The following is a 23,890-nucleotide window of genomic DNA, read 5'->3' as shown; positions in this document are numbered from 1 at the left end:
TTATTTTGCTTTGAAGTATATATATGTATAGAATTAAGCATCACGTCGTTTAGTCAACCTCCTCCATAGCGGACTCGACAGCTGGCTCCTCAGTAGAGGTGGTGGTAGTGGCACCGACATCAGCGGTCTCAGGCTCCTCATCCTCGATGTTAAGACCCAAGGAGATCAATCTGTTGATTCTGTGAGCGAAGGAAGATGGCTCCTCCAAGGAGAAACCGGAGGTAAGCAAGGCGGTCTCGTACAACAAGGTAGTCAAGTCCTTAACGGTCTTGTCCTCAGCACCCTCGGCGTCAACCTTCTTCTTCAACTCCTTGATGATAGGAGACTTAGGAGAGATCTCGAAAGTCTTCTTAGAAGACATGTAAGAGGACATGGTGGTGTCTCTCAAGGCCTGGGCCTTCATGATTCTCTCCATGTTAGCGGACCAACCAAACTGGCCAGTTCTGATGGCAGCAGGAGCGTCAACCAACTTGTGGGAAACGACAACCTTCTCGACCTGGTCACCCAAGATCTCCTTCAAGGACTTGGTCAATGGCTCGAACTCCTCGACCTCCTTCTCTCTCTGCTTCTTCTCCTCCTCAGACTCCTCCAACTCGAAGTCCTTGGTGATGTCAACCAATTTCTTGTCCTCAAACTCCTTCAACTGAGTCATGGCGTACTCGTCAATTGGGTCAACAAGGAACAAGACTTCGAAGTTCTTGGCCTTCAAGGCGTCCAAGAATGGAGACTTCTCAACAGACTTGATGGACTCACCAGTGATGTAGTAGATGTTCTTCTGGTGCTCTGGCATACGGACGACGTAGTCAGACAAGGAGGTGTACTCCTCGGTGGACTTGGTAGAGTAGTATCTCAACAACTTGGCCAAGGCAGGTCTGTTCTGCTGGTCCTCGTGGATACCCAACTTGATGTTCTTGGAGAAAGCAGAGTAGAACTTCTCGAACTGCTCGGAGTCCTCAGCGATCTCGTTGAAGGTCTCGATCAACTTCTTGACGATGTTCTTTCTGATGACCTTCATGATCTTGTTCTGCTGCAACATCTCTCTGGACAAGTTCAATGGCAAGTCCTCAGAGTCCACAACACCCTTGACGAAAGACAACCACTCTGGGATCAACTCCTCGGCGTCATCGGTGATGAAAACACGACGGACGTACAACTTGATGTTGTTCTTCTTCTTCTTAGACTCGAAAGCATCGAATGGAGCTCTCTTTGGAACGAACAAGATAGCCTTGAACTCCAATTGACCCTCAACAGAGAAGTGTTTGACAGCCAATGGGTCCTCCCAGTCGTTGGAGATGGACTTGTAGAAAGCGTTGTACTCCTCCTTGGAGACATCGTTAGGGTTTCTGGTCCACAAAGGCTTGGTCTTGTTCAACTCTTCAGTCTCAGTGACCTCCTCCTTAACCTTCTTGGTCTTCTCCTTCTTCTCCTCCTCATCGTCAACCTCCTCCAACTTAGGCTTCTTGTCGTCCTCGTCCTTGGACTCCTCTTCCTTGGCCTCGTCTTCGTCAACAGGGACATCCTTCTCGACCTCCTTTCTGACAACCAACTGGACTGGGTAAGAGACGAACTCGGAGTGTCTCTTGACAACCTCCTTAATTCTCTTCTCCTCCAAGTACTCCAACTGGTCCTCCTTCAAGAACAATCTGATGATAGTACCACGCTTGATTCTCTCGTTGGTCTCGTCCAAGGTGATGGTGAACTTACCACCGGCGTTGGACTCCCAGACGTACTGCTCGTCGTCGTTGTGCTTGGAGATGACCTGGACGTGGTCGGCAACCAAGAAAAGGGAGTAGAAACCGACACCGAACTGACCGATCATGGAGACATCGGCACCAGCGGAAAGGGCCTCCATGAAAGCCTTAGTACCAGACTTGGCAATGGTACCCAAGTTGTTGATCAAGTCGGTCTTGGTCATACCGATACCCGAATCTCTGATTTCGAGAACCTTGCCCTCAGGCTTAGGGGTGAGTCTGATGAACAACTCAGGCTCGGTCTCCAACTGGGATGGGTCGGACAAGGCCTGGTATCTGATCTTGTCCAAAGCATCGGAAGCGTTGGAGATCAACTCTCTCAAGAAAATCTCCTTGTTAGAGTAGACGGTGTTGATGATGAGAGACATCAACTGAGAAATCTCAGCGGTAAACTCGTGGGTCTCAACCTTCTCAGACATGGCGGCTTGTAATTAGTTGAAGATGTTGAAAGGGCACAGTGAGCGTAATATATAGTTGAGGAACGCGGCGAGAAAAAGTTCCATGGCCTTCCATGGACCTCTCTAGGGATGCAGGGCAGAGAAACACCTACTTCCACAGCCTTCTACGGCTGGTAAAAATTTCTGAAATTGGATGTGTCGATTAGTTTTGGTGGGAGTTTTGTAAAAATTTCATTTTTTTCAAATAATTGCCTCTTTTGAATTTTATGGTTGTGGGGTCGAGAAGGCTTCTTCTTCTAGAATGGCTGCGAAAAATAGGCTGTGGAAGCCACCTGGGGTAGGTAACAAAATGAGTTTCGTTTTTTTTGAGGCGAAATTGAAAGTTTGACAAGTATGATTATGAATTGGTTGAAATGAATACATCGAATTGTTGAAAGTCTTCAGGGGACGCGTCATGAATAATTTTTCACTCAACGTGGCCTTCTACTTTCAGAGAGCGATAACCGATGACTCAATACGACACAATCTTCTAGTAATAAAAAAATGGTGTAATTTACTCTAATTCATGCACAAGCAATAGGTTTTTGTTTTTTGAAGGGGAAGTTTCAACTCCAACATGGTCGAGATTCTGGTTAAGAACAGGGTCCTTTTTACAATGGAAACTGAAACATAAGTGAACAGTGCCTTGCATTTCTCTCAAATCGTCGATATCGTGCCATTTCTAACATCAAGTTTTACTTTTACAAAACCATTACCTTTATTCTAAATCCAATTTTGTCACATCTTCTCTAGATCATGACTTCCTCCGTCTCGATGCCACAATCCGTGCAACGACGCCTCACAACGTTTCCACCAGCGGAAATAGGCTCCAGCCAGCTATGCTCATGCCTTTCTCCAAGCGACATACCATTTCGGAGCTTCCTGGTATATTCCTCGGCTCTCGTTTTTTTCCTCATTTCCTTGAGCTTGTCCTGGTACCGTTTTTCACGTCGTTGCAAGCGAACAGCCTCCCTTCTCTCCCATTCCTTGTCCAAGCCCTCAGCCAGACCCCACTTCTTCCACGCAAATTCTTCAACTTGAAATCTCAAGAAAAGCTGCATTCGCAGGAATCCGTGTGGGTTTGGCTTCTCGACTCTAGGAAGAAGCGCAACGTCTTGAAGCTCGGGATCTGTCAACAAGTAGTCTTCTTTGCACTCCGTTTTTGTCAACATCGAGTATTTATCTTGCTTCTCTTTTTGACAGCGGCGGCACACTCGGACCTCGCGGAAGTTGGTGAACAAGTTCGGATCAATTTCCAAGGAACCACATTCGAAGCATTTCGGTGCGTTCTCCAAGTCCAATGGAGGAGCCAAGTCCCTCACCAAATGCTCTTTTTTCTGTCTCTCCTTCCATTGCTGGAGTGACTCAGGCTCCTCTTCCACGCCCTTGAGACCATGCTTCTCCTCATCATCTAGGAAACCGCCTCGACTGTCCTTCATCGTAGAAAAATCGAACTCAATATAGTCCTTCTTTTGGATCGCCGGTGGCTGGTACTGCGACTCAAGCCTTGCCTTCTTCTTGATCTGCTCTGTTGGAATCAGACTGATGTCGTTATCTCCAGTGGCATCACGATGCTGCTTCTGTCTTTCCTTCTGAATGGCAAGCGCACGCTCTCGGTTTTCCTGGATTCGTTTCTTTTGTTCGGGAGTAAGCTCTGTTCTCGGTAGAGGAGGAATCACTTTTTGTGGCGGTCCCGTTTTGGGTGGTTCTGAAGCTTTCGATGGTTGCGATCCACCTCTTCTCTGCTTGAGGCGCTCCAAAGCCTTCTGTCTATTGGCTTCCTGATTGTTAGTTTAAATTTAATAAGAAATACCGGTTTCACATACTATTCGAGCCCGCTGCTCAGGCAGGATGCCATTTGGCAAAGACATGGTGGTTGTTAATCTGGGGTTGATATCGCGATGGTTGCAAAATGCCTACACAGGTCAGTGATGTCAGGGTCTAGTGGCAAATGAGTCAGCCACATGAAAGTGATAGGAAGAATCAGGGGAAGAATTTATTGAAAGCTTCATATTTCAAACTTCTTCACGTAATGAGTTTTTAAGTCTTGAAGGAGAAGGAAGTATTGAGGTCATCACCTGGCTTCTTTGGTACATTGCACCGTAACACTGCAAAGGCGAAAAAAATAATTCTTAGAATACTCGAAATTCATCATTATATTCTCAAAAGGGTGATCTTGAGTGGTGAAGCAATGAAAGCTCGGCAATAGTCCCTCTTCATCGCCTCCAAAGTGCTAAACAAATTTAAGGTGACAAGAGCTTTTTCTGGATTCAACATTTCCATAAAGTTGGTCTAACAGTCAGAACAGCACTATATCATACCTGAACCACACATTGCTTTTCATTCATATATCCTACGTCTCCTTGTTCAAACGTTTGTCAGCCCACTGAGGCAAAACAAAAGAGGCCTCGTGCACCTTGGCGTTGTAGTATTTCAAGTTCTCATCGACAAACTTGTCATCCCACTCGAATCTCAATGGCTTCTTGACGTTAGCGTTAGCGTCCTTGGAGCAAACCATGAAGCCAATGGTACCCGATGGGTAGGTTGGGATCGAGGTGTAAGCGTACTCGGCAACAGGGAAGATCTGCTTGCAGTCTTTCTTCAACTTGGAGATAATGTCCATGTGCAACCAGATGCTCTCAGCCTGAGTGGTGATGACACCCTTCTCAGTCAAAGCACCCTTCAACAACTCAAAGTAAGGCTTCTGGAAGAGAGACTCAGCAGGACCCTCAGGGTCAGAAGAGTCGGTAATGATGACATCAAAAGTGTTCTTGTAGTCCTCCAAGAACTTGAAGCCGTCTCCAATGTGCACCTTGGTTCTGGGGTCATCGTAAGACTTGGACATCTCCGGCAAGTACTTCTTGGACACCTCAATGACAGCTTCGTCAATGTCACACAACCAAGCCTCCTCAATGCCCTGGTGCTTCAAGATCTCTCTCAAGACACCACCATCTCCACCACCGATGACCAACGCCTTCTTGGGGTTAGGATGGGAGTTCATGGCCAAGTGGGTGATCATCTCCTGGTAAGAGTACTCGTCTCTCTCGGTAACCTGGATACAGTTGTCCAAGACAAGCACATTGCCGTAGTCGGTGGACTTGAACACGAGAACATCCTGGTACTTGGATTTGGCGGAGTACAAGACCTTGTCGACTCTCAAGGACATGGCCGAGCCGGGCCACATGGTGTCGCTGATTTCAGCAAACCAGCCGTCTTTGATCGAAGGGTGAGACAATTCAGACATTGTGATCAGGAATTGGGGGATATGGAGATTGGTAAATTTTGATGCTTGCCAAGGTGCCGCCGGTCACGTGGGCAACCTGCCGTTAAATGTCTCACTTATCGCTTGCTGCCCGAGTGCAGGTGCTACCTGGGAGGTGATTCGTGTGTTGTGTACCAGGCAGATTCAAGGAGATAATTATCAATTCCTGGAATAAAGAACCATTGAGACTTTGAAATTCAATTAATTTGCTATGTACCCTTCATAAGGTACCCCCTTGCAATCAAAAAGTACCTGTATGCGCATGCGCAGCATTACCAAGCCCCAGCATACTTACCAGGATTAACCGATGAGAGATCTGTTTCTAAAGACTAATGTATATTTGATATTAGGTCTGGGTTTCTGAAAAGAATATTCAGGAGAGTACGTTTCCCGAGATTGATGGAAGAAAAATATTTTTGCGAACGTGGAGGTGGAGAAATGGTGCTTGCCTAATGGAGTGTATTTACGAGTTCACACCCAAGGGTTCTCCAACTTCAATATAGCCCTGTAACTTTTCAACGGTTAGTCATCTGTGAGCTTTCGAAAAACTCAAAGCTTTCTCGGAACTGTATATATAACTGTCTTGCTTGGAATTCATCATGGGAGATTGACTCATGTACCTGTTTTGAGAGAATCGAATCATCTTGCAATGAATTGTAGGTGATATTTGCGGAAGTGAAATATTTGCTGATATTATAGTTGTCGGATAAAAAACATCTAGCTGCTGCCAAACTGGCTAAGGCATTTCAAGCTCCAGTTCTCCACTCACGTATCGACATAAATTCTTCCAACATGAACGCGGAGAAATGACTAAATGGTCCATTTCTGAAATGTTCAAGGGCACAGTTGGACCGATCTAAAGATCGGTAGATGCGGCGTATGTCGTTTTCAACGTCTAATTGTGGGTTTTTATGACACCTATTGTTCTCTGCGCGATCACTTTTTGCAGCCATTAGTTTACTCCATGTGTCGCTAACAAAAGGGTAATCTTCGAGAATTCGAATATTCTTTTACAGTGAGCCATAATAGAAGAGTGGGAGCGTCAATATTGAGTAACTGGCTACCATAAGGCACCTTCAATCTCAATACTTGCTGAAGCTATGATGACATAACAGATCGCCAAAGCTATTTAAGAACTAAATGACATATCGTTTGAAGTGGATAGTACACAAATGGACTGAGAAAGATCTCGATTTGAGTTCAAATGGCCTGCAACATCAATAAATGACCATAACTTCGTCAGTTTTGGTGCTAGCGCTCTGAGATTTTTTGAGAGTAGTCATGAGGGTGAGAAAATGACATGTAATAAATATAAAGAAATTTCCTCACATTGCGTTTTACCTTTTTGTTATATATTAAGCCAGATGTCGAAAGAGGCAACCTTTGCCCGGCTAGCTCAATGGCTAGAGCGTGAGACTTTTAATCTCAAGGTTGCGGGTTCGACCCCCGCGTCGGGCTTTGTTTTTGAAGATTCCAACTTACATTTATTTTTTTTTTTACTTCTGTATATTTACAGATGTCTTAACGCCAATGACGCGACCTACGACGTCTTCTAATGACCGAATAGACTATAACTTAAATGATTAAATACAATAGGGGTTGATGAGCTTATTTTTCAGCAGCGACGGCAGCCATCTTGTTCAAGGCAGAACCGTACTTGAACCACTCAATCTGCTCTTCGTTGTAGGTGTGAGACAACTCGGTCTCCCAAGTTGGGCTACCATCCGCTGGGTGAACTCTCAAGGTAAGGTTCTTACCTGGGGAGAGGGTGGTCAAACCAAGAATGTCAACCTCATCCTGAGGCTGGATCTTGTCGTAGTCCTTAACATCAACGAAGTTCAATGGCAACAAACCCTGCTTCTTCAAGTTAGTCTCGTGAATACGGGCGAAGGACTTGGTGATGATGGCGAAACCACCCAAGAATCTTGGCTCCAAGGCAGCGTGCTCTCTGGAAGAACCCTCACCGAAGTTCTCGTCACCGATGACAACCCATGGGTGGCCAGCGTCTCTGAGGTCAGCGGCAGTGTCTGGAACACCCTTCCACTCACCACTGTAGTGGTTCTTCACGTTGTTGGCCTCACCGTTCTCGGCGTTGATGGCACCAATCATGTAGTTGTTAGAAATGTTTTGCAAGTGGCCACGGTACTTCAACCATGGGCCGGCCATAGAGATATGGTCAGTGGTGGTCTTACCAACAGCCTTGATCAAAATTGGCAATTTCTCGGCATCCTTACCGTTCCATGGCTGGAAAGGAGTCAAACGCTGCAATCTGTCGGAAGTTGGGGCAATGACAACCTCAACGGAAGCTCTGTCCTTTGGTGGGGCCTGGTAAGTGTTCTCACCTTGGTCGTATCCATCAGGTGGCAAACCAACACCCTGTGGCTCCTTCAACTTGAACTCGTTTCCGTCAGCATCCTTCAAGGTGTCAGTCATTGGGTTGAAGCCCAAGTCACCGGAGATGGCGTAAGCAGTAACCATGTCTGGGGAGGCAACAAATGCGTGAGTGGCTGGGTTACCATCGTTTCTGGAGGTAAAGTTTCTGTTGAAAGAAGAAACAATGGTGTTCTTGTCACCCTTCTTGACGTCCTGTCTGTCCCACTGACCGATACAAGGACCACAAGCGTTGGCCATGACAACACCACCAAAGTCCTCGAAGGTCTTCAACTGGCCGTCTCTGGCAATGGTGGCTCTGACCTGCTCGGAACCTGGAGAAATGGTGAAAATAGACTTAGACTTCAAACCGTGGGCGAAAGCATCCTTAATGATAGAGGCGGATCTGGTCATGTCCTCGTAAGAGGAGTTGGTACAAGAACCAATCAAACCAACCTTGACCTCCAAAGGCCAGCCGTTGGCGATGGCGGTCTCCTTCATCTTGGAGACTGGGGTAGCCAAATCAGGGGTGAAAGGACCGTTAACGTGAGGCTCCAAGGTGTTCAAGTCGATCTCGATAACCTGATCGTACTCACAGCCCTCGTCAGCGGACAAGAAGTCCTTCTTGTAGAGCTTGGCGAACTCGGCGATGCTGGATCTCCTGGTAGCGTTCAAGTAGTCAACCATAGACTGGTTAAATGGGAAAACGGAGGTGGTAGCACCAATTTCAGCACCCATATTACAGATAGTACCCATACCGGTACAGGAGAAGGTGTCAACACCATCACCGAAGTACTCGATGATAGAACCGGTACCACCCTTGACGGTAGTGATACCAGCCAACTTCAAGATAATATCCTTTGGAGTAGCCCAACCAGACATCTTACCGGTCAACTTAACACCGATAATCTTAGGAGCCTTCAATTCCCATGGCAAGTCAGCCATGACATCGACGGCATCGGCACCACCGACACCAATAGCCAATTGACCCAAACCACCGGCGTTAGGGGTGTGAGAGTCAGTACCAATCAAAAGAGCACCTGGGAAAGCGTAGTTCTCCAAGACAATCTGGTGAATAATACCGGAACCTGGCTTCCAGAAACCCAAGTTGTACTTGGCACAGGCGGAGGCCAAAAAGTCGAAAACCTCCTTGTTCAAGTCAATGGCTCTGGCCAAATCCTTGACACCACCAATCTGGGCCTGAATCAAGTGGTCACAGTGGACGGTGGATGGGGTAGCGACCTGGGGCATACCAGCAGACATAAACTGCAAGATAGCCATCTGGGCGGTGGCATCCTGACAAGCCACTCTGTCAGGTCTCAACTTCAAGTAGGAGACACCTCTCTCAATGTCCTGCTCGTGAGGCTTGTCCAAGTGACCGTACAACAACTTCTCGGCGTAGGTCAATGGTCTGTTAAGTCTCTGCTTGACAATCTCGACGTTCTCCAAGTGCTTCTTGTACTGAATGAAGGAAAAGTCCTCCAACAAGTTCTGGTTCACCTTGGAGTCCCTGGTGAGACCGGCCGTGGCAAGACCACGAACCGATCTGGGCACCTTGGCGGCGGTTCTTCTGGATGCAGACAACATGGTGATTGTAGTCTGGACTTCTAGAGGTTTTGGGGGAGAAAAAAAAAAGTGCGCAGTTGTGGGCATTTATATAATCGCAGGGTTTTTTCCTGGAGAGGTTTGGAGAATAGCCAATTAGGGTGAGGAAATTTGTAAGGCAGATCCGGGGGTGCCATACCCACGGGATCCTGGGTGCACCCGCCTTCTATTTATACTGTAAGTCGTATGGAAAAAATCTACAGAGCAACTACAATTATCCGACAAAATGCCCCGCCGAATTGCAAAACATTTTTCCATGTTTTGGCCAACCTAGCCCTGGTGGCACCCTCGGAAGTATCGTTTTTCTCCAGGTTTTCGCATCTTCCATGGTCGCGATTTCCTCGACGCTCATTCGCCCATTTCTTTCGGACCCGACGAGCGGTGCAGCTTCGCGCCTAGCACGTGAACCCTCGGCTGTTGTGTGGGGCATCATAATACGAAGCAACTGGTCACAAAATCGCTGCAATTGTCAAAAATATACCGTCGGCGGGCTGTACTGTATGGTGGTAGCAACTAAAACATAATCCCTGGTTTAAGGGATACCGTTTTGACAATGTATGCAATAGCAAGGATCTTCAATGGGTGCGAGTGTAGGAAGAACGTGTGGGATCGGGTAATAGGAATGTTGCCTCGGCTGCGAAAGCAACAGTGGTGAAAATCCCTAGAAGTATTAGTCTATAATGAATTGGGCTGATTTTGGAGAGGCTATATTGCCCCTGAAACGGTTTTGAATTTCTGTTTCTGAGAGAGGCTTTGTAGATCTGACTTGGGATGTGGAGTAGTCCAACAGCAAACCTCCCGAGCCTCCTGAGACCAATTGCCTGACCAGCAAGGCAAACTTTAAAAGACGGTAGTGTGTACCGGGTCGTGGTGGCTTTTGTTGAATTTTAAAGACCTATTTGTGTAACTCATGAATTTTGTTTTGCCGTGGAGTTTTGAAAATCTCTGGTGCATCTCTTGGTCTCTGCGTAATTAGGTGAGGTGCATTTTTCCGGCGGAATTGCTTAACTACTGCCACCATGGTGAAAGTGAGCTGATCTTCTGGATTTAATGGCTCTAAGATTTGAGATGATGTGCTTCAGTAAATACTGAGGCTAGCTGCCGCCCTTTTTACGTTTTTCATCTTTCTTGATTTGTGGATATCCACATCTGGAACTCTGTCCATCTGGGTAGCTTCAGCGCTAAGAGAATCCAGGCAATCTAATAAACATACGGCTCGAGCTAAAGAAGATTCCCATTATCTCAATTGAAATCTATGGGGGACAAGATCGATATGAAATTATCATTTTCTCCATCAAAGACATAAACCCCGTAGCCCTTGAAACCCTCTTCATTGGCTTCGTGAATTGCTCAAAATTCCAAGTTTAAACTTCACCATTCCGTTAAATCCACTAAATCGAGCTCCTTCTGTACTTTGCAGATCGCTAAATTCGGATAAACTGGAGATACCTTACGCATCCGCACGCCGATTGGCCCAAAGATTCATGCACCTCATCACCTGTCAAACCCAACCCATTCCGGAAATGACTCGAACTTAAGAACAAAAAAACGGACACCTCGATTCACAATGAAAAGCTCCTCCCATCTCTCGGCGTTATCGGCGCTTATTGGCCCTAACTCGTGTGGCTCCTCTATCTCTGCTTCTATGCATACATTTTATCCGAGAGCGAAACGAGCTTCTGAGACAGATACCGACAAGCACTCATACTTAAAGTGAACGGCACCAACCTACACAATCTTTTTTTTCCTCGTTTTCGAAATCTAATCCCTCGATTATCCTTTTTTATCCCTTGGAAGCAGATATCATTTTACACGTGATCTGACTCTGATCACCGCCTTATCTTCATGCCTCCAACTGAAACCACTAGCAATGATACCCAAGCCTTCTGAACCACTCATATGTGGCCCTAGGGCTCTCTTGAACCCCTTGGTACCGACGCTGGAAAACGCCTTCAATCCATGCTTCTTAGTCCAGCTATTGCTACTTTTGGTCGTATTGGTAGCACCTCCAGCAATTTACCAATTGATAAACCTGCTACGAAGCCCTCAATATGGATCATTCTCGATCAAAAGCACAAGGTGGCCTCACTTTTTCCGCTGTGGCCTCGTGGTGACTGTCAGTCTACTCACTTGCTGGTTGACTGCTCAAATCAGCATCCATGAAAGATACGCAGACTACAAGCTTATCGGCTTCGGTTCCGTGTCCCTATTGTTGGTGCTTGTGCTCCTCCCTTTGCATATCATCGAACCCTTGAGCCTACCGATTCAATCGGCACCTCTTTTGGCCTTTTGGCCAGCATTTGTGGTGCTACAGTGCGCTATTATATTCCAAGATTCATACACCAAGTGGCCAATTTTGCTTAGCCAGAAAGCAGCACACATTGAAACAGTATCAGTGATATTATCTGTTGTTATCTTTTTACTCGAGGCTTCCAAACGTACCTGGAAACCGACTCACGAGCTTCTCATACACTACTTGAATGACGAAGTGTTAGCTCGAGAATTGAAGAAACCAAATTTTGTGGAGCAAATCACATTTACATGGATGAACAAACTCATCACCAGTTCCTACGAAAACGGCACTCTCAATCATCTTGACCTTCCCGAGATCCCATCGAGAATATCCACTGACCTTTATATGGAGCGTCTTTCAAAGTTCTATGACCCCAAAAAGAATCCCAATGTAACCAAGCAAGGCTTGCTTTGGGCTTTAGTAAAGGCGTTCGGACCTTTGGGCTTGATTTCTTTTCTGTACGAGATGATCGACAAGATACTAAACTTTGTTCAGCCTCAACTTTTGAGGCTTTTGATCCTCTTTGTCAGTGAAAAGATTTCTGATCCTACAGTCCCTGTGTTGAGAGGCTTCATCATCTCATTCGGCATGTTCTTTGTGACTCTTATACAGACATCTATGACCAATCGTTTCATGATGAGAATCCAGGAATTCGGCTTCAGTTTTAGAGCCTCTCTCACCTCATTGGTATTTCAAAAAAGTCTAAGACTCTCAAGTCAGGCTCTTTCTGAGCGATCCAGCGGTGACATTGTCAATTTAATTTCTATCGATGCCCCAGAGTTCAAACATGCGCTCAAGAAATAAGCACCTTAGTGATAGCTCCAACGGAGTTTTTCATTTGTATGTTGTCTCTTTGGGCTTTGCTCGGTAAAGCAAGTTTAGCTGGAGCAGGTGTGATCTTATTCTCCTTCCCCTTGAATGCTATAATCGTCCGATTCCAAAAGCGTCTATCCAAGAAGCAAATGAAAATAAAGGATGAGAGAAACAGAGTGACAAATGAGATTCTTGTGTCCATGAGATCGATCAAGTTCTACTCCTGGGAAAACCCCATGCTCAAGCACCTTCTTGATATTCGGAATGGGCGCGAGATGACAAATCTTCGTAAAAAAAGATTGCTTGGTCAAGTTTCGAGCTTTCTCTGGATTCTTATCCCATTTTTGGTGTCATTTGCAACTTTTGCAACTTTTGCTATCACCAGCACTGTCCCACTTACTTCCGATATTGTGTTTCCTGCGCTCACATTGCTTGAAATTCTTTCCAAGCCAATCCTCAACTTCCCTGCTGTGTTCAACTACATCATTGAGGGCTCTGTGGCACTTGACAGAATTACAAATTTTCTCAGCAGTCCCGAAGTTGACGATAGTCTCATTTCCATCAAGTCAAGCGACCACCCAACTTCTCTTGAGATTCAGAATGTGTCATTTTTATGGAGCAAACCTGACACCTCTGAGATACGGGAAGACATGGATTTCGCTAGCTTCAAATACGCACTTCGAAACATTAACTTGAAAGCAAACAAGAACGACCTCGTTTGTATTGTTGGAAGAGTGGGATCTGGAAAGTCAGCATTACTATCATCGATAATTGGCCAACTTGCCGCCATTCATGCCTCATCCCCCACAAACGGCCTTCTCCTATTAGCTTGCACGGCAGTATTGCTTACTGCACTCAGAATCCGTGGATCATGAACGCCTCAGTTAAAGACAACATTTTGTTCGGTCATGAATTTGATGAAGATTACTATCAACGCACCATCGAAGCTTGTCAGCTTGCTCCAGATTTGAAGATACTTCCCGATAACGATAACACTCAAGTTGGTGAGAAGGGCATCTCATTGTCTGGTGGGCAGAAGGCAAGGTTAGCATTAGCTCGTGCAGTGTACGCGAGAGCCAACATTTATCTTCTTGACGACGTCTTGAGTGCTGTTGACAGTCATGTGGGAAGGAATATCGTCCAACAAGTTTTCAGCAGATCGGGACTCTTGGCTAGGCTGACGATTGTTCTCGCTACAAACAATATTCCTGTGCTTCTGAGTGCTTCGAAGATCTACTATCTTGAAAATGGTTCCATATTAGAGGAGGCGGGCTACGACGAAATCAGCCCTGAGGCTTTCCCTAAACTCAATCGCCTTATCACCGAGTTTGGTAGCCTGACAGAAGTATCGAAATCACCTACACCTGACGAAAGTTCCGAGCCGCCTCCATACAGCAAAGCAAACATGGCACCATTCGAATGGAATCCATTGAAAAAGAACACTTTGTCAAAGAAGACAGCTCAGTCAGCAGAGATTTCGGCGAAAGGAAAAGTCAATTGGAGTGTCTACTACGACTACATCAAGGCATGTTCGACAAGTGGTGTGCTTGTGTGGGTTGCTATTTTTGTCGCTTCTACCTTGATTTCGGTGAGAACGACTTACTGGCTTAAGCAGTGGGCTGAACGTAACTCTGATATCGGTAACAATTCGGAAGCGCTTCGTTTCATTCTGATTTATGCTATGTTGGGTCTCACTACAAGTATATTGACCCTGGCGAGAGGTGTGTTATTTTGGGCCTTCTTGGGTCTTCGTGGTGGAAAGATTATACATGAGCGAATGGCACGGCGACTTATGAAGGTGCCCATGTTATTTTTCGAAAGAACTCCAGTTGGAAGAATCATGAATCGTTTCAGTAACGATGTGAACAAAGTTGATGATGCCTTGCCAAGGTCATTCAACAATTTCTTGAATGCTTGCTTGAGGACGATCATGACATTGTTGATTGTCGTCTTTGCCATTCCCTCGTCCCTCCCTGTCTTGGTAGTATTGGGCATATCCTATCGGTATTTCCAGAAGTACTATGTTGCAGTGCAAAGAGAAATGAAACGGCTTGTGTCGGTATCGCGGTCACCCATATTCGCTCATTTCCAAGAGAGCTTAACTGGTGCTGACACCATTAGAGCTTACAGGCAGCAGGATCGCTTTCTTTTCATCAATGACGCTAATGTGGACTTCAACCTTCAGAGTCTTTACATGTTACGGTCGGTCAATCGGTGGCTTCTGGTGAGATTGCAGATGATGGGTTCCCTTTTGATCTGGGTATCCTCGTCTCTTCTCATTTACAAAGCATCGTCATCCTCTGCTTTGAGCGCTGGAATGGTGGGTTTCGTGATGAGTTACTCTTTGCAAGTTACAAGTTGGCTTCGTTTGATTGTCAGGTTCTCTGCAGAAGTGGAGTCCAACATCGTCTCAGTGGAAAGATGTTTGGAGTATGCCGAATTGCAGCCTGAGGAAGACGTTGACGATAAGTTTGAGCAACCAGGTTCTGGTTGGCCACGCGAAGGAGCTATTGACGTGAAAGACTTCTCTGCCCGATATGCCAAAAACCTCGACACTGTGCTTAACAATATCTCCTTCTCTGTAAAGGCTGGTGAAAAGGTCGGAGTCGTTGGGCGAACTGGAGCAGGAAAGAGTTCCTTGGTGTTGGCCATTTTCCGAATGATCTCTCTCAGTGAAGGTCTGATATTTATCGACCAGGTGGACACCAAGAAGCTTCGTCTTTTTGATCTCAGACATAACCTCAGTATTATACCGCAAGACTCACATATGTTTGAGGGCACTGTCCGTGACAACCTTGATCCTTTCAAGGAGCACAATGATGAACGCTTGTGGCGAGTTTTGGAGCTTTCCAATCTCAAAGAGACTGTGGAGCGTCTAGATGGTGGACAGGGTCTTGACAGTCCAGTCAGTGAGGGAGGTGGAAATTTCTCTGCTGGTCAGAAACAGCTTATTTGTTTGGGAAGGGCTCTTTTGAACCCCTCTAAAGTATTACTTTTGGATGAAGCAACCGCTGCCGTGGATGTGCAAACAGACAAAATCATCCAGGAGACAATTCGTCATGAATTCAAAGAAAAGACGATTATAACAATTGCACACCGGTTGGATACTGTCATGGATAGCGACAGGATTCTCGTGTTGGACCATGGAGAAGTCAAGGAGTACGACTCTCCCGATGCACTTCTACGCGACCCACACAGCCGTTTTAGAGGTATGTGTGAGGCGAACAACTAATCCTTTAAATTATAGAATTGTAATATAATGGTAATATTTAGTTTGCTGCAATGGCTGCAAATCGGAAGAGGAGCCGACCTCAGTTCTAGTGTGCAGGAAAATATCGATGGGGAAGTTATGGAAGTGAGTATTCCGTAATGATAGCCAATCTGGCAAAGCTTTTTACCAACACAAACAACACATCATGGCTTCTGCTGCTGGACACGCTTCGAAATTCCAACGCTTCCTCAATGCAGAGACTGGCCCCAAAACCGTGCATTTCTGGGCCCCTGTGTTCAAATGGAGTTTGGTTATTGCTGGATTGAACGATATTCAAAGACCCGTCGAGAAGTTGTCGGGTACACAGCAATTGGCACTTTTCGCCACCGGTGCCATCTGGACTCGCTGGGCTGGTTTTGCCATCAAACCTAGAAACTACCTTTTGGCCTCGGTGAACTTTTTCCTCGGCGGAGTAGCCGGCTACCAGCTCACGAGAATTGTGAGATATAGAATAGCCGAGGGTGATAACACCAGCCAGGTTTTCCACTATATTTTCAATGGTGAGCCTGCTACTAAAACTGAGCCCGAGAAGGCCTAGTCACTTTAGTCGAGAAGCATTCTAATACACTAGTCGATAAGCATATCTGTAGGCTCGGCGTCAAGTGCCGGAGTTTCCTCTCTGTCGTCAATGTTCTCTTCATCAACTTTTGATTCCTCTTGTTGCGCATCTTCCCCGTCTGGCTCGTCAGCATTCTCTTGGTGCTCTTCATCTTCCTCACTATCGTTCCTATCATTCTCCTCTGCAAACTCGTTATCCGTCTCCATATGGCTGTCAACATTACCTGAGCCGTCTTCGCCTTCTTTTCCGTCCGCTTCATTGTCATTATCTTCAGCGTCGTTCTCCTTGTCTTGTTCATCTCCATCCTTCTCCTCATCTTCCTTGTCGTCATCCTCCTTCTCATGATCCTCGTCGTCGCTGAAATCAATATCCAACTCGGCGTCGACATCTCTCAAGTCCTGAGACTCCGCAGTACGGATCTTCTTGACCTCGTCAATCTTTTCTCTGACAGAACGCAAGAATTCGTTAAGCAGGGCATCTCTTTTGGCCCACTGAGAATTCTTAGACGTCAAGTGCGTTCTCACACGAAGCAACACCTCGTATTTGATTTGCGATATCGTTCGGAGACGAAATTCTAGGTTCATGAGCTTATTGAATGTCTGGTAGTCTGGCGGTGTCTGTGTAGATGGATCGAGACTGTAGAGGCTGTCTAGAGAAATCAGCGATTTGTCTTCAAAGCCCTCTAGCAAACGTCCCTCTTCGAACTCCTTGAGTGTCTGTTTCAGGAAATTGAATGCTGGTAGCAGAACGCTTTTCTTCATGTCCCGATACTTCTCGTCCAATTCGGCCAATTCGGTGTGTAACCGAGTCACCTGAGCGTATTTTTTGTTGTATGCTCTAACTTCTTTTTCAATGAAATCATCTCGACGCTGATTCTCCCATTGTTTGTACAGCTTGTGGAACCTCTTCACTTTCAATGAGTCTAGAAGAGCTTGTCTCTGTGCCGCCTTGATCTTGTCGGAGTCCACGTCACCTTTGCATAAATCGCCACCTAATCTGAGAAGTTCGTCAATGGAGTCCACACTCAGACCAAGCTGTTCAGCCTGCTGTTTCAAGTCGGCTTCTTGGACCATGGTTAGTAGTTGATAATAGTAGCGCGCAGATACACCATCAACAAGTCCATGTCTCAGAAACACCAGCTCAAGGTGGAGCTCTACAAGGCTGCAGGAATTCTAGATGATTTGTGCTTGTACAACTCAGCCAAGTGGGTTACCGAGGCTCTTCAAGGGTTGGCAGAATCCGAGGAGCTGTTTGAGTTTACATCAGAAGTAACCGCTAAGGAAGATCGATTTCTGTACATGTTGGCGAAAAACTACTTCAATTGCAAAGAGTTCGAACGTGCAGCACACACGCTACGCAACTGTGTTTCTGGCGATGCCTTGTTCCTACGGTTATACGCCATGTACCTCAGCATAGACAAGAAGGCTACTGAGGATACAGATGGAACCATCAACTATCTGCACGTCCAGAGTATGCTTAAAGAGGGTAGCACAGAACGTCCAGAAACTGTGGAAGAGCTCAATAGCAGCCTCGGGAAGATCATGGGTGACATTGATCTGTACCATGAAAAGAACGACGAGAATGCTCACCTCCAGTTCTTGGCTGGAATCATATACAACAAGAAGAAGAAGCACTCCATGGCACAGCAGCGCCTTTTCGGTTCGGTTAAACTATTTCCATACAACTGGAGCTGCTGGCAAGAGCTCATAGCTACCATTCCCACATTTGAGGAAGCTCAGGTCTTTATTCAACAAGTGAGAAAGAAAGAGCCTGCCTTTGCCGGGCACATCATGTTTCAGTTCTTCGAGGTCGTGATTCTCCAGGAGTTCTACCAACAACTGGAGGCATTCACCGATAAGGTGCTGTCCTTGGTTGAGCTTTTCCCCGAATTCATCTTTCTCAAAATTCAAAACTTCCTCGTGGCCTACCATGGTCTTGACTACTTTCAGGCGGAGCAAATGTTTGACGAGATTATTGCTAAGGATCCGCTACGGCTAGATGACCTTGACACGTACTCCAACATGCTTTACGTGATGGAGAAGAAATCCAAGCTATCATACCTCGCCCACTATGCCTCGCAGGTCGACAATTACAGATCGGAAACATGTTGCATTGTCGCAAATTACCATTCAATGAAGGGAGAGCACGAGAAGGCCATCATGTACTATAAACGTGCCTTGCTACTAAACAAGAATTGCCTAAGTGCGTGGACCCTCATGGGTCACGAATTCGTGGAGCTTAAAAACTCCCACGCAGCTATCGAGTCTTACAGAAGAGCTGTCGATATCAATCCCAAGGACTTCAGAGCATGGTACGGCTTAGGACAGGCCTACGAAGTCTTGGATATGCATTTGTACGCCTTGTACTACTATCAAAGAGCCACAAACCTTCAGCCAATGGATAAACGTATGTGGCAAGCAATTGGCAACTGTTATGAGAAGATTGAAAAATGGGAAGAGGCTATTCGTTCATTTGAAAAAGCTTTGGCAATTGACAGTCTCAATGAGGTGGACTCAGAGGAGCCCCATGTGAGCATCGAGCCCCATATCTGCTACAAACTCGCCAATATTTCCGAAAAGCTCGGGCGCTCCAAAGAGACGTATCGATTCATGAAACTATGCTTGGAGCAGGAGTTCGACTGGGGTGTCAGCGACGAAACCTCAAAAGCAAGGCTTTGGCTTGCTCGGCACGCTTTGCAAAACCAGAGATACAATGAGGCGTACGATTTGGCGAAAGAGTTTAATTTTAATAATGCGCACGATGTCGAAGAAGCTAGGGCAATAGCAAGAGAAGCTCGGGTCGAATGACGTATTAATGGAACTTTTTCCCTTATAGTTCTATACAGCGCTGGCCAGAGGGTATTAATGGCAGCGACGTTAGCATATGTAATTATTGATTGATCATCTCGTTGTAAAGCGTCTCCAAATCGGAAGGCAGCTTGATGCTGGAACAAATAGCGTTGACCACAGATGGCAAGTCGTTGGCGACATTCTCCAACTCCTCGGCTGAAACACCTGCATTAACTTGCACCAACAACCTTGGGCTTGCAATGGGCAAGTTCTCCTGCTCAAAGATTATTCTAGTTCTGTTGAGCAAGGTGTGGTCCTTGACAAGAACAGCGTCAATGATCTTCTGCAAGATGTAGCTCTCTAACGTGTAGCTCACGCTGGGTGGGTTGGGCTTCTTCGATGGCTTGCCAGTTGTCAACAAAACATTATTGCCATAAATGCTGGGAAGCTCCAACGACTGTCTGTAGTCATCCTTGAAGCCCAAATGAATAATAGGACTCTTTTTGCTGGACTTGATCTCCAAGTATTTTGAGTCTTGGAAGTTGTTCTGCAAGGTCTTGTATGTGAGCTCAAGATTTCTGTGCAATTGCAGAAGAAGCTCTGACTCGCCCTCGCTAGTCAAATTAGTAGAAATCAATTTCACGGCCTCGGAAGCAACTCTAGCCGAGTAAGGTGGAAGGGCTGCACTGAAGACGTATGCGTTAGAGTTGATTCTCTGATGCTGGATCATAGGCTGGACACCAGCACAGAAACCACCGGAAGATGAGAAGGAGTTGGCTAAAGAACCGATGGTAATGGCTACTTCATCTCTTTCGATGTCATAGTGCTCGCAAATACCTCTGCCCAATTTGCCGATAGTACCAATGGACCATGTCTCGTCCAAGAACAATCTGTACTTGTACTTGTTTTTCAAAGCAACAATTGCAGGCAACTCAGCAAGCTCACCAGAGTAAGCGAAAAGACCCTCGGTGATGATAAACCTTCTGCGCAATGGCTTTTGGTTCTTCAACACGGGTTGAAGCTCGTTCAACACCTGTTCCAAATGGTCAATGTCGTTGTGTCTGTACCACTCGATGTCACATCTGCTGACAATCAAAGCCTTCTGAATAGCCTGGTTAACACCACTGTCAACAACAGCCAAGTCACCTCTCTTCAAGAAAGCGGGAATGACAGAGCCTGCAGTAACAAGGTCTTGACCATAAAGAATAGCATTATCAGTGTTCAAGTAACGTGCCAAGTCCTCTTCTAAACGAACATGAGCATCTTGAGAACCGTAAAAGTTTGGAGGACCACAGGCACCAACACCTGCTGTGTTGATAGTCTGTCTTGCGGCGTCCTTCATTCTCAGGTCGCTGTTAAGGTCAAGAAAATCCGTGCTGGCCAAATTGACAACCTCAGGAATTTCTGGGTGTTGCAAAATCTTAATATGGGCAGAGTTTTGGCCCTTGACAATCAAATCATCGACTCTCCACTTCTCAGTTTCAGACACAGGCTCCACAAGAGGCGCAGGCTGCCATTCCTCAATGAGCTCGTCCACCTCCCTCTTCGACAAGGCCAAAAAGTCAGATCTGTTCTCCTTCTTCTTGGAAGTAAAGAAGTAGGTAGCAGCAAAAATAATCAACGCGTACTCAATCAAAGAACGAATTGGATCGTCTCTGTAGGAGGATTTGATGTAACGCAAAAGAACAGCACCTCCTGGGAAACGATCTAGCATGTTCAAGTAGCGGAGAACGTACTTCCGGAAAGCCGCCTCCAACAACTCCGCTGTAGGCGGTATCGCCGTCGCCGTAGCGGTAACAGTTTCGATAGTTGACATGTTAAAAATCTTGAACGGTGTAGTTAGGGGCGCCCTGTAGATCAAGGCACGACGGGGAAAATTGGGAAAATATACGCGAGGCTGAGCTATATGAGGTTTTGAAAGTGAATCCTGGTCCAGTTCCAAAACGAGGTGCTTTTTTTTGATGGTGCACGGAACAACGGGACTGGTACGCTATTTAATGTTTCCTACTGTGGTTGTGGGAAACAGTGGATGGTGCACGGGTGTCCTGCCAAAGCTGGACAAAAGACGCATCGCGGAACTTGCCCACACCTTGGGGCCCATACTATAATTTGCGCTCCCGCGTGAGAATGCCTTTGCAACCACCCTAGTAGACCCTTTTAGGCGACATTCGGAACTCAATGTGGCTCGAACGGAAACGCTTTGTGCAATTCGCTTTTTTTCGCTTCCGCAAATGAAAGGCCTGCAACTGCAATCAGCTCAATGGACGCTGGTCTCGACAACCCCGTGGGCCTTGCCAGTAAATCATGGAAGGTAGACTCTAGAAACACCCTCGACGTCACGACGGCAGCACACACAACCCTCCATACTTTTCGCCATAAGACTGAGACGACAACTCTCGCAAATCGCAAAACACTTGCACGGCCATGTAATGATCTCTCTCATATTCACTTGGCATACCACACAAGCCATGCGTGCATCGAGCATGTCGTCCTCCTCGTCGTCGTCCTCGTCTATATCAATGCGCCCGTGGCGGGGCTTTGTGCGATCGTCCCGAGCCCTTTTGGCTATAATGAGGTCCAATAGTTCTTCTGCTTCATGCACCCCCGGTCTGTTGCGTGCCCTGAAGCGGGATCTTGTCAATATACCCTCTTTAGCATCGTAGTCGAGATGCAGAGCGAGCAAATCAGAGTCTCCCTGAAGAAATTCGAGTAAATTTTCCGACGTAATGAGTTCTCCCAACGGTTTTTCTTGCAGAGACAGGGTGATTACCGCATGAGTAAGATCGACGGACTCCACATCGGAGTCTGACTCAAGTTCCAGGTCAGGAATATAATCAGGCAGCTCGTCGACCTCATCAAGCTCCATTTGCTGGAGAATCGACGAATACTGGGTCACAAGCTCGTCGTCTGCCACAGAATTGATATTGAGCTTTTGTGTGCCATCCGTAACGGGCTCCCTCTTTTTAATAAAAGGTTGCACAAACTTGGGTGCTCTGTTCTGCCGGATTCGGTATTCCTCCTCAGTTTCGTGGTCGCTGCCCCAGAGGCTAATTGGCCTCCTCAATATGTACTTGCGGAAAAGCCTTGGCACAAGATAAAGGGCGAAAGTGTCGACAACCAATGCCTTGATAAGCTGAGTGAAACGAACTGTCGACTCGCGAAGGTAAAAGAAACGCTGTCTCCAGGCGCCCTGCAACTTGAAGTTGAACTGTTCGTCTTTGTTCCGAGAAATAAGACGGAGAGGCGGTTTGTCAACAAGATTGCCGTAACCGCTAACCTTGTTTTCTTTCAAGTAGGCTATAACCTTTTTGCTCTGTGTGGAGTCAGAGTCTCTACTAAGGCTGTCAGCGCCAAACATTGAAATAAGCTTATCTGTGATGGACTGCTCAACCCAAGTGCTTTGTGACCCTGTTACGTAGTTGTACTCGGTGATGTAGCTCGATCTTCCGGCCAGCGTGATCGCAAAGAGACTTAACTTCAGGGAAAACAGGAAAAAGTCGTCGTCAAGGGAGCATCCTATGTGCTTTGAAAAAAATTCGTTACTTTCCTCGGGGCCAGTGAAGTAACTTGCGAATTGTAGCTCCTGGTACTTCGATCCCTTGGCAATGATGGCTAGTATGAATATCAATGCACACAGAATGATCACGGCCCAAAGGAACAAAAGTGAGGTGTATGCTGAAATAATCACAACGGGGAAGTTGAGCCAGGTGCCGTTGCTGAGACAGCGCCAGTGGTAGAGGATGAACATTATGCTGACCATCGACAGAGGAATCAAACGGTATCTCCTGTCATACAAAAGGGTGCCAATGTGGAATAGGATGTGATCGGCTAACAGGAACATGCAAACCATGAGGACCTGCTCTGTGGGGCGCTTTGCTGGGGTGTATTTGCGGAGGAAGTAGAATCCTGAGCTTACCTCCTGGAGGGACACTGAAAGTTCCAAGATAGTGATGGCCCGGCCCACTTTTGGTGTTTTACCCAGTATAGCCAGAACAAAGACCTCGATAAACTCCAGGTAGCTAGCCGCCAAGTACACCGTATAGAGCATGTCAGAAGTAGGACCAAAACGTACTTCGGAACGAGGCATGCTCATGTACCGATCTTGGGCATATTTGACCGGATCATACAAGAACCAGTCGTCAGGTATGAGCCGTATAAGTAGCGGAAGCAGTCCAACATCCTGAGCATTACTTTTCATGATTCTGAGCACCACGAGGACGTTACGCATAGCGTATCCCAAGGCAGCGATAGCCGAAAGTCTGAGAAGCAAAGTGCAAAGAGCAAAAGGCCAATCAGCTCTGGACGTGGCGCCCAAAAACCCACGATTATGGATCTGGCGTGCCCTAGGGCGGCTATTAGCTCGGGCCGAGGCAAAAATGGCCGTTCTGTTGAGGATGAAAGCTAGGAACATGGTGGAGAAGCCGTAGAAGGAGCATATGTAAGCTGAAAGGGAACCAAAGCGGTCCCACTTTATATCGTTATCATCGGCATATTGAGACTGTTCGGCTATTGCGTCTAGGAGAGCACTGAATAGGTTTTTGGACGGATCAAGCGAGTTTGGTGAAGACGATTCGACCATCCTGCTGTGGAGCTGAATGTGATAATTTGACAGGATTCACGGGTCGCGCGGACCATATATAACCGGAGAACAATGGATGACCGTACTTGTATGAACGGGAATCTGGGGATGGGGTTTAGTGGAGATGTTGTTTTGTGTTACGGGAGGCTGACAAGGAGGAA

The 23,890-nt window shown here is 46.5% G+C and overlaps 11 protein-coding genes and 1 non-coding gene across 12 annotated transcripts; 5 read left to right on the top strand and 7 right to left on the bottom strand. All coding sequences in view use genetic code 12, as the record gives it.

Moving 5' to 3' along the window:
- Nucleotides 1-49: 49 nt before the first annotated feature.
- Nucleotides 50-2,170, bottom strand: HSP90 (Hsp90 family chaperone; the record flags this gene model as incomplete). The annotated part of the gene is made up of 1 exon (XM_025482109.1): nt 50-2,170. The coding sequence occupies one exon, from the start codon at nt 2,168-2,170 to the stop codon at nt 50-52; it is 2,121 nt and encodes a 706-aa protein (XP_025336727.1).
- A 767-nt stretch (nt 2,171-2,937) lies between these two features.
- On the bottom strand, nt 2,938-4,059 carry RAD14 (Rad14p; the record flags this gene model as incomplete). The annotated part of the gene is made up of 2 exons (XM_025482108.1): nt 2,938-3,969; nt 4,015-4,059. The coding sequence occupies 2 exons, from the start codon at nt 4,057-4,059 to the stop codon at nt 2,938-2,940; spliced, it is 1,077 nt and encodes a 358-aa protein (XP_025336726.1).
- A 482-nt stretch (nt 4,060-4,541) lies between these two features.
- Nucleotides 4,542-5,432, bottom strand: SPE3 (spermidine synthase; the record flags this gene model as incomplete). Its single annotated transcript, XM_025482107.1, has 1 exon — nt 4,542-5,432. The coding sequence occupies one exon, from the start codon at nt 5,430-5,432 to the stop codon at nt 4,542-4,544; it is 891 nt and encodes a 296-aa protein (XP_025336725.1).
- Nucleotides 5,433-6,835: 1,403 nt separating this feature from the next.
- Nucleotides 6,836-6,908, top strand: CXQ87_003639. Its single transcript has one exon. It is a non-coding gene; the product is annotated as a tRNA-Lys (tRNA).
- A 150-nt stretch (nt 6,909-7,058) lies between these two features.
- ACO1 (aconitate hydratase) lies at nt 7,059-9,407 on the bottom strand (the record flags this gene model as incomplete). Its single annotated transcript, XM_025482106.1, has 1 exon — nt 7,059-9,407. The coding sequence occupies one exon, from the start codon at nt 9,405-9,407 to the stop codon at nt 7,059-7,061; it is 2,349 nt and encodes a 782-aa protein (XP_025336724.1).
- Nucleotides 9,408-11,295: 1,888 nt separating this feature from the next.
- CXQ87_003637 (uncharacterized protein) lies at nt 11,296-12,522 on the top strand (the record flags this gene model as incomplete). The annotated part of the gene is made up of 1 exon (XM_025482105.1): nt 11,296-12,522. One exon carries the CDS (start codon nt 11,296-11,298, stop codon nt 12,520-12,522), a length of 1,227 nt encoding a protein of 408 aa, XP_025336723.1.
- Nucleotides 12,523-12,560: 38 nt separating this feature from the next.
- Nucleotides 12,561-15,763, top strand: CXQ87_003636 (ATP-binding cassette bilirubin transporter; the record flags this gene model as incomplete). Its single annotated transcript, XM_025482104.1, has 2 exons — nt 12,561-13,370; nt 13,391-15,763. 2 exons carry the CDS (start codon nt 12,561-12,563, stop codon nt 15,761-15,763), a joined length of 3,183 nt encoding a protein of 1,060 aa, XP_025336722.1.
- Nucleotides 15,764-15,947: 184 nt separating this feature from the next.
- On the top strand, nt 15,948-16,340 carry CXQ87_003635 (mitochondrial pyruvate carrier; the record flags this gene model as incomplete). The annotated part of the gene is made up of 1 exon (XM_025482103.1): nt 15,948-16,340. One exon carries the CDS (start codon nt 15,948-15,950, stop codon nt 16,338-16,340), a length of 393 nt encoding a protein of 130 aa, XP_025336721.1.
- Nucleotides 16,341-16,369: 29 nt separating this feature from the next.
- Nucleotides 16,370-17,434, bottom strand: CXQ87_003634 (uncharacterized protein; the record flags this gene model as incomplete). Its single annotated transcript, XM_025482102.1, has 1 exon — nt 16,370-17,434. The coding sequence occupies one exon, from the start codon at nt 17,432-17,434 to the stop codon at nt 16,370-16,372; it is 1,065 nt and encodes a 354-aa protein (XP_025336720.1).
- Nucleotides 17,435-17,482: 48 nt separating this feature from the next.
- CDC23 (anaphase promoting complex subunit) lies at nt 17,483-19,168 on the top strand (the record flags this gene model as incomplete). Its single annotated transcript, XM_025482101.1, has 1 exon — nt 17,483-19,168. The coding sequence occupies one exon, from the start codon at nt 17,483-17,485 to the stop codon at nt 19,166-19,168; it is 1,686 nt and encodes a 561-aa protein (XP_025336719.1).
- An 82-nt stretch (nt 19,169-19,250) lies between these two features.
- On the bottom strand, nt 19,251-20,966 carry CXQ87_003632 (serine C-palmitoyltransferase; the record flags this gene model as incomplete). The annotated part of the gene is made up of 1 exon (XM_025482100.1): nt 19,251-20,966. One exon carries the CDS (start codon nt 20,964-20,966, stop codon nt 19,251-19,253), a length of 1,716 nt encoding a protein of 571 aa, XP_025336718.1.
- A 486-nt stretch (nt 20,967-21,452) lies between these two features.
- On the bottom strand, nt 21,453-23,729 carry CXQ87_003631 (putative ubiquitin-protein ligase; the record flags this gene model as incomplete). Its single annotated transcript, XM_025482099.1, has 1 exon — nt 21,453-23,729. One exon carries the CDS (start codon nt 23,727-23,729, stop codon nt 21,453-21,455), a length of 2,277 nt encoding a protein of 758 aa, XP_025336717.1.
- Nucleotides 23,730-23,890: the final 161 nt, after the last annotated feature.

This window comes from Candidozyma duobushaemuli, assembly GCF_002926085.2.
Source record: "Candidozyma duobushaemuli strain B09383 chromosome Unknown D_B09383, whole genome shotgun sequence".
Classification (NCBI taxonomy): domain Eukaryota; kingdom Fungi; phylum Ascomycota; class Pichiomycetes; order Serinales; family Metschnikowiaceae; genus Candidozyma; species Candidozyma duobushaemuli.
This window is presented reverse-complemented; position numbering and strand designations above follow the sequence as displayed.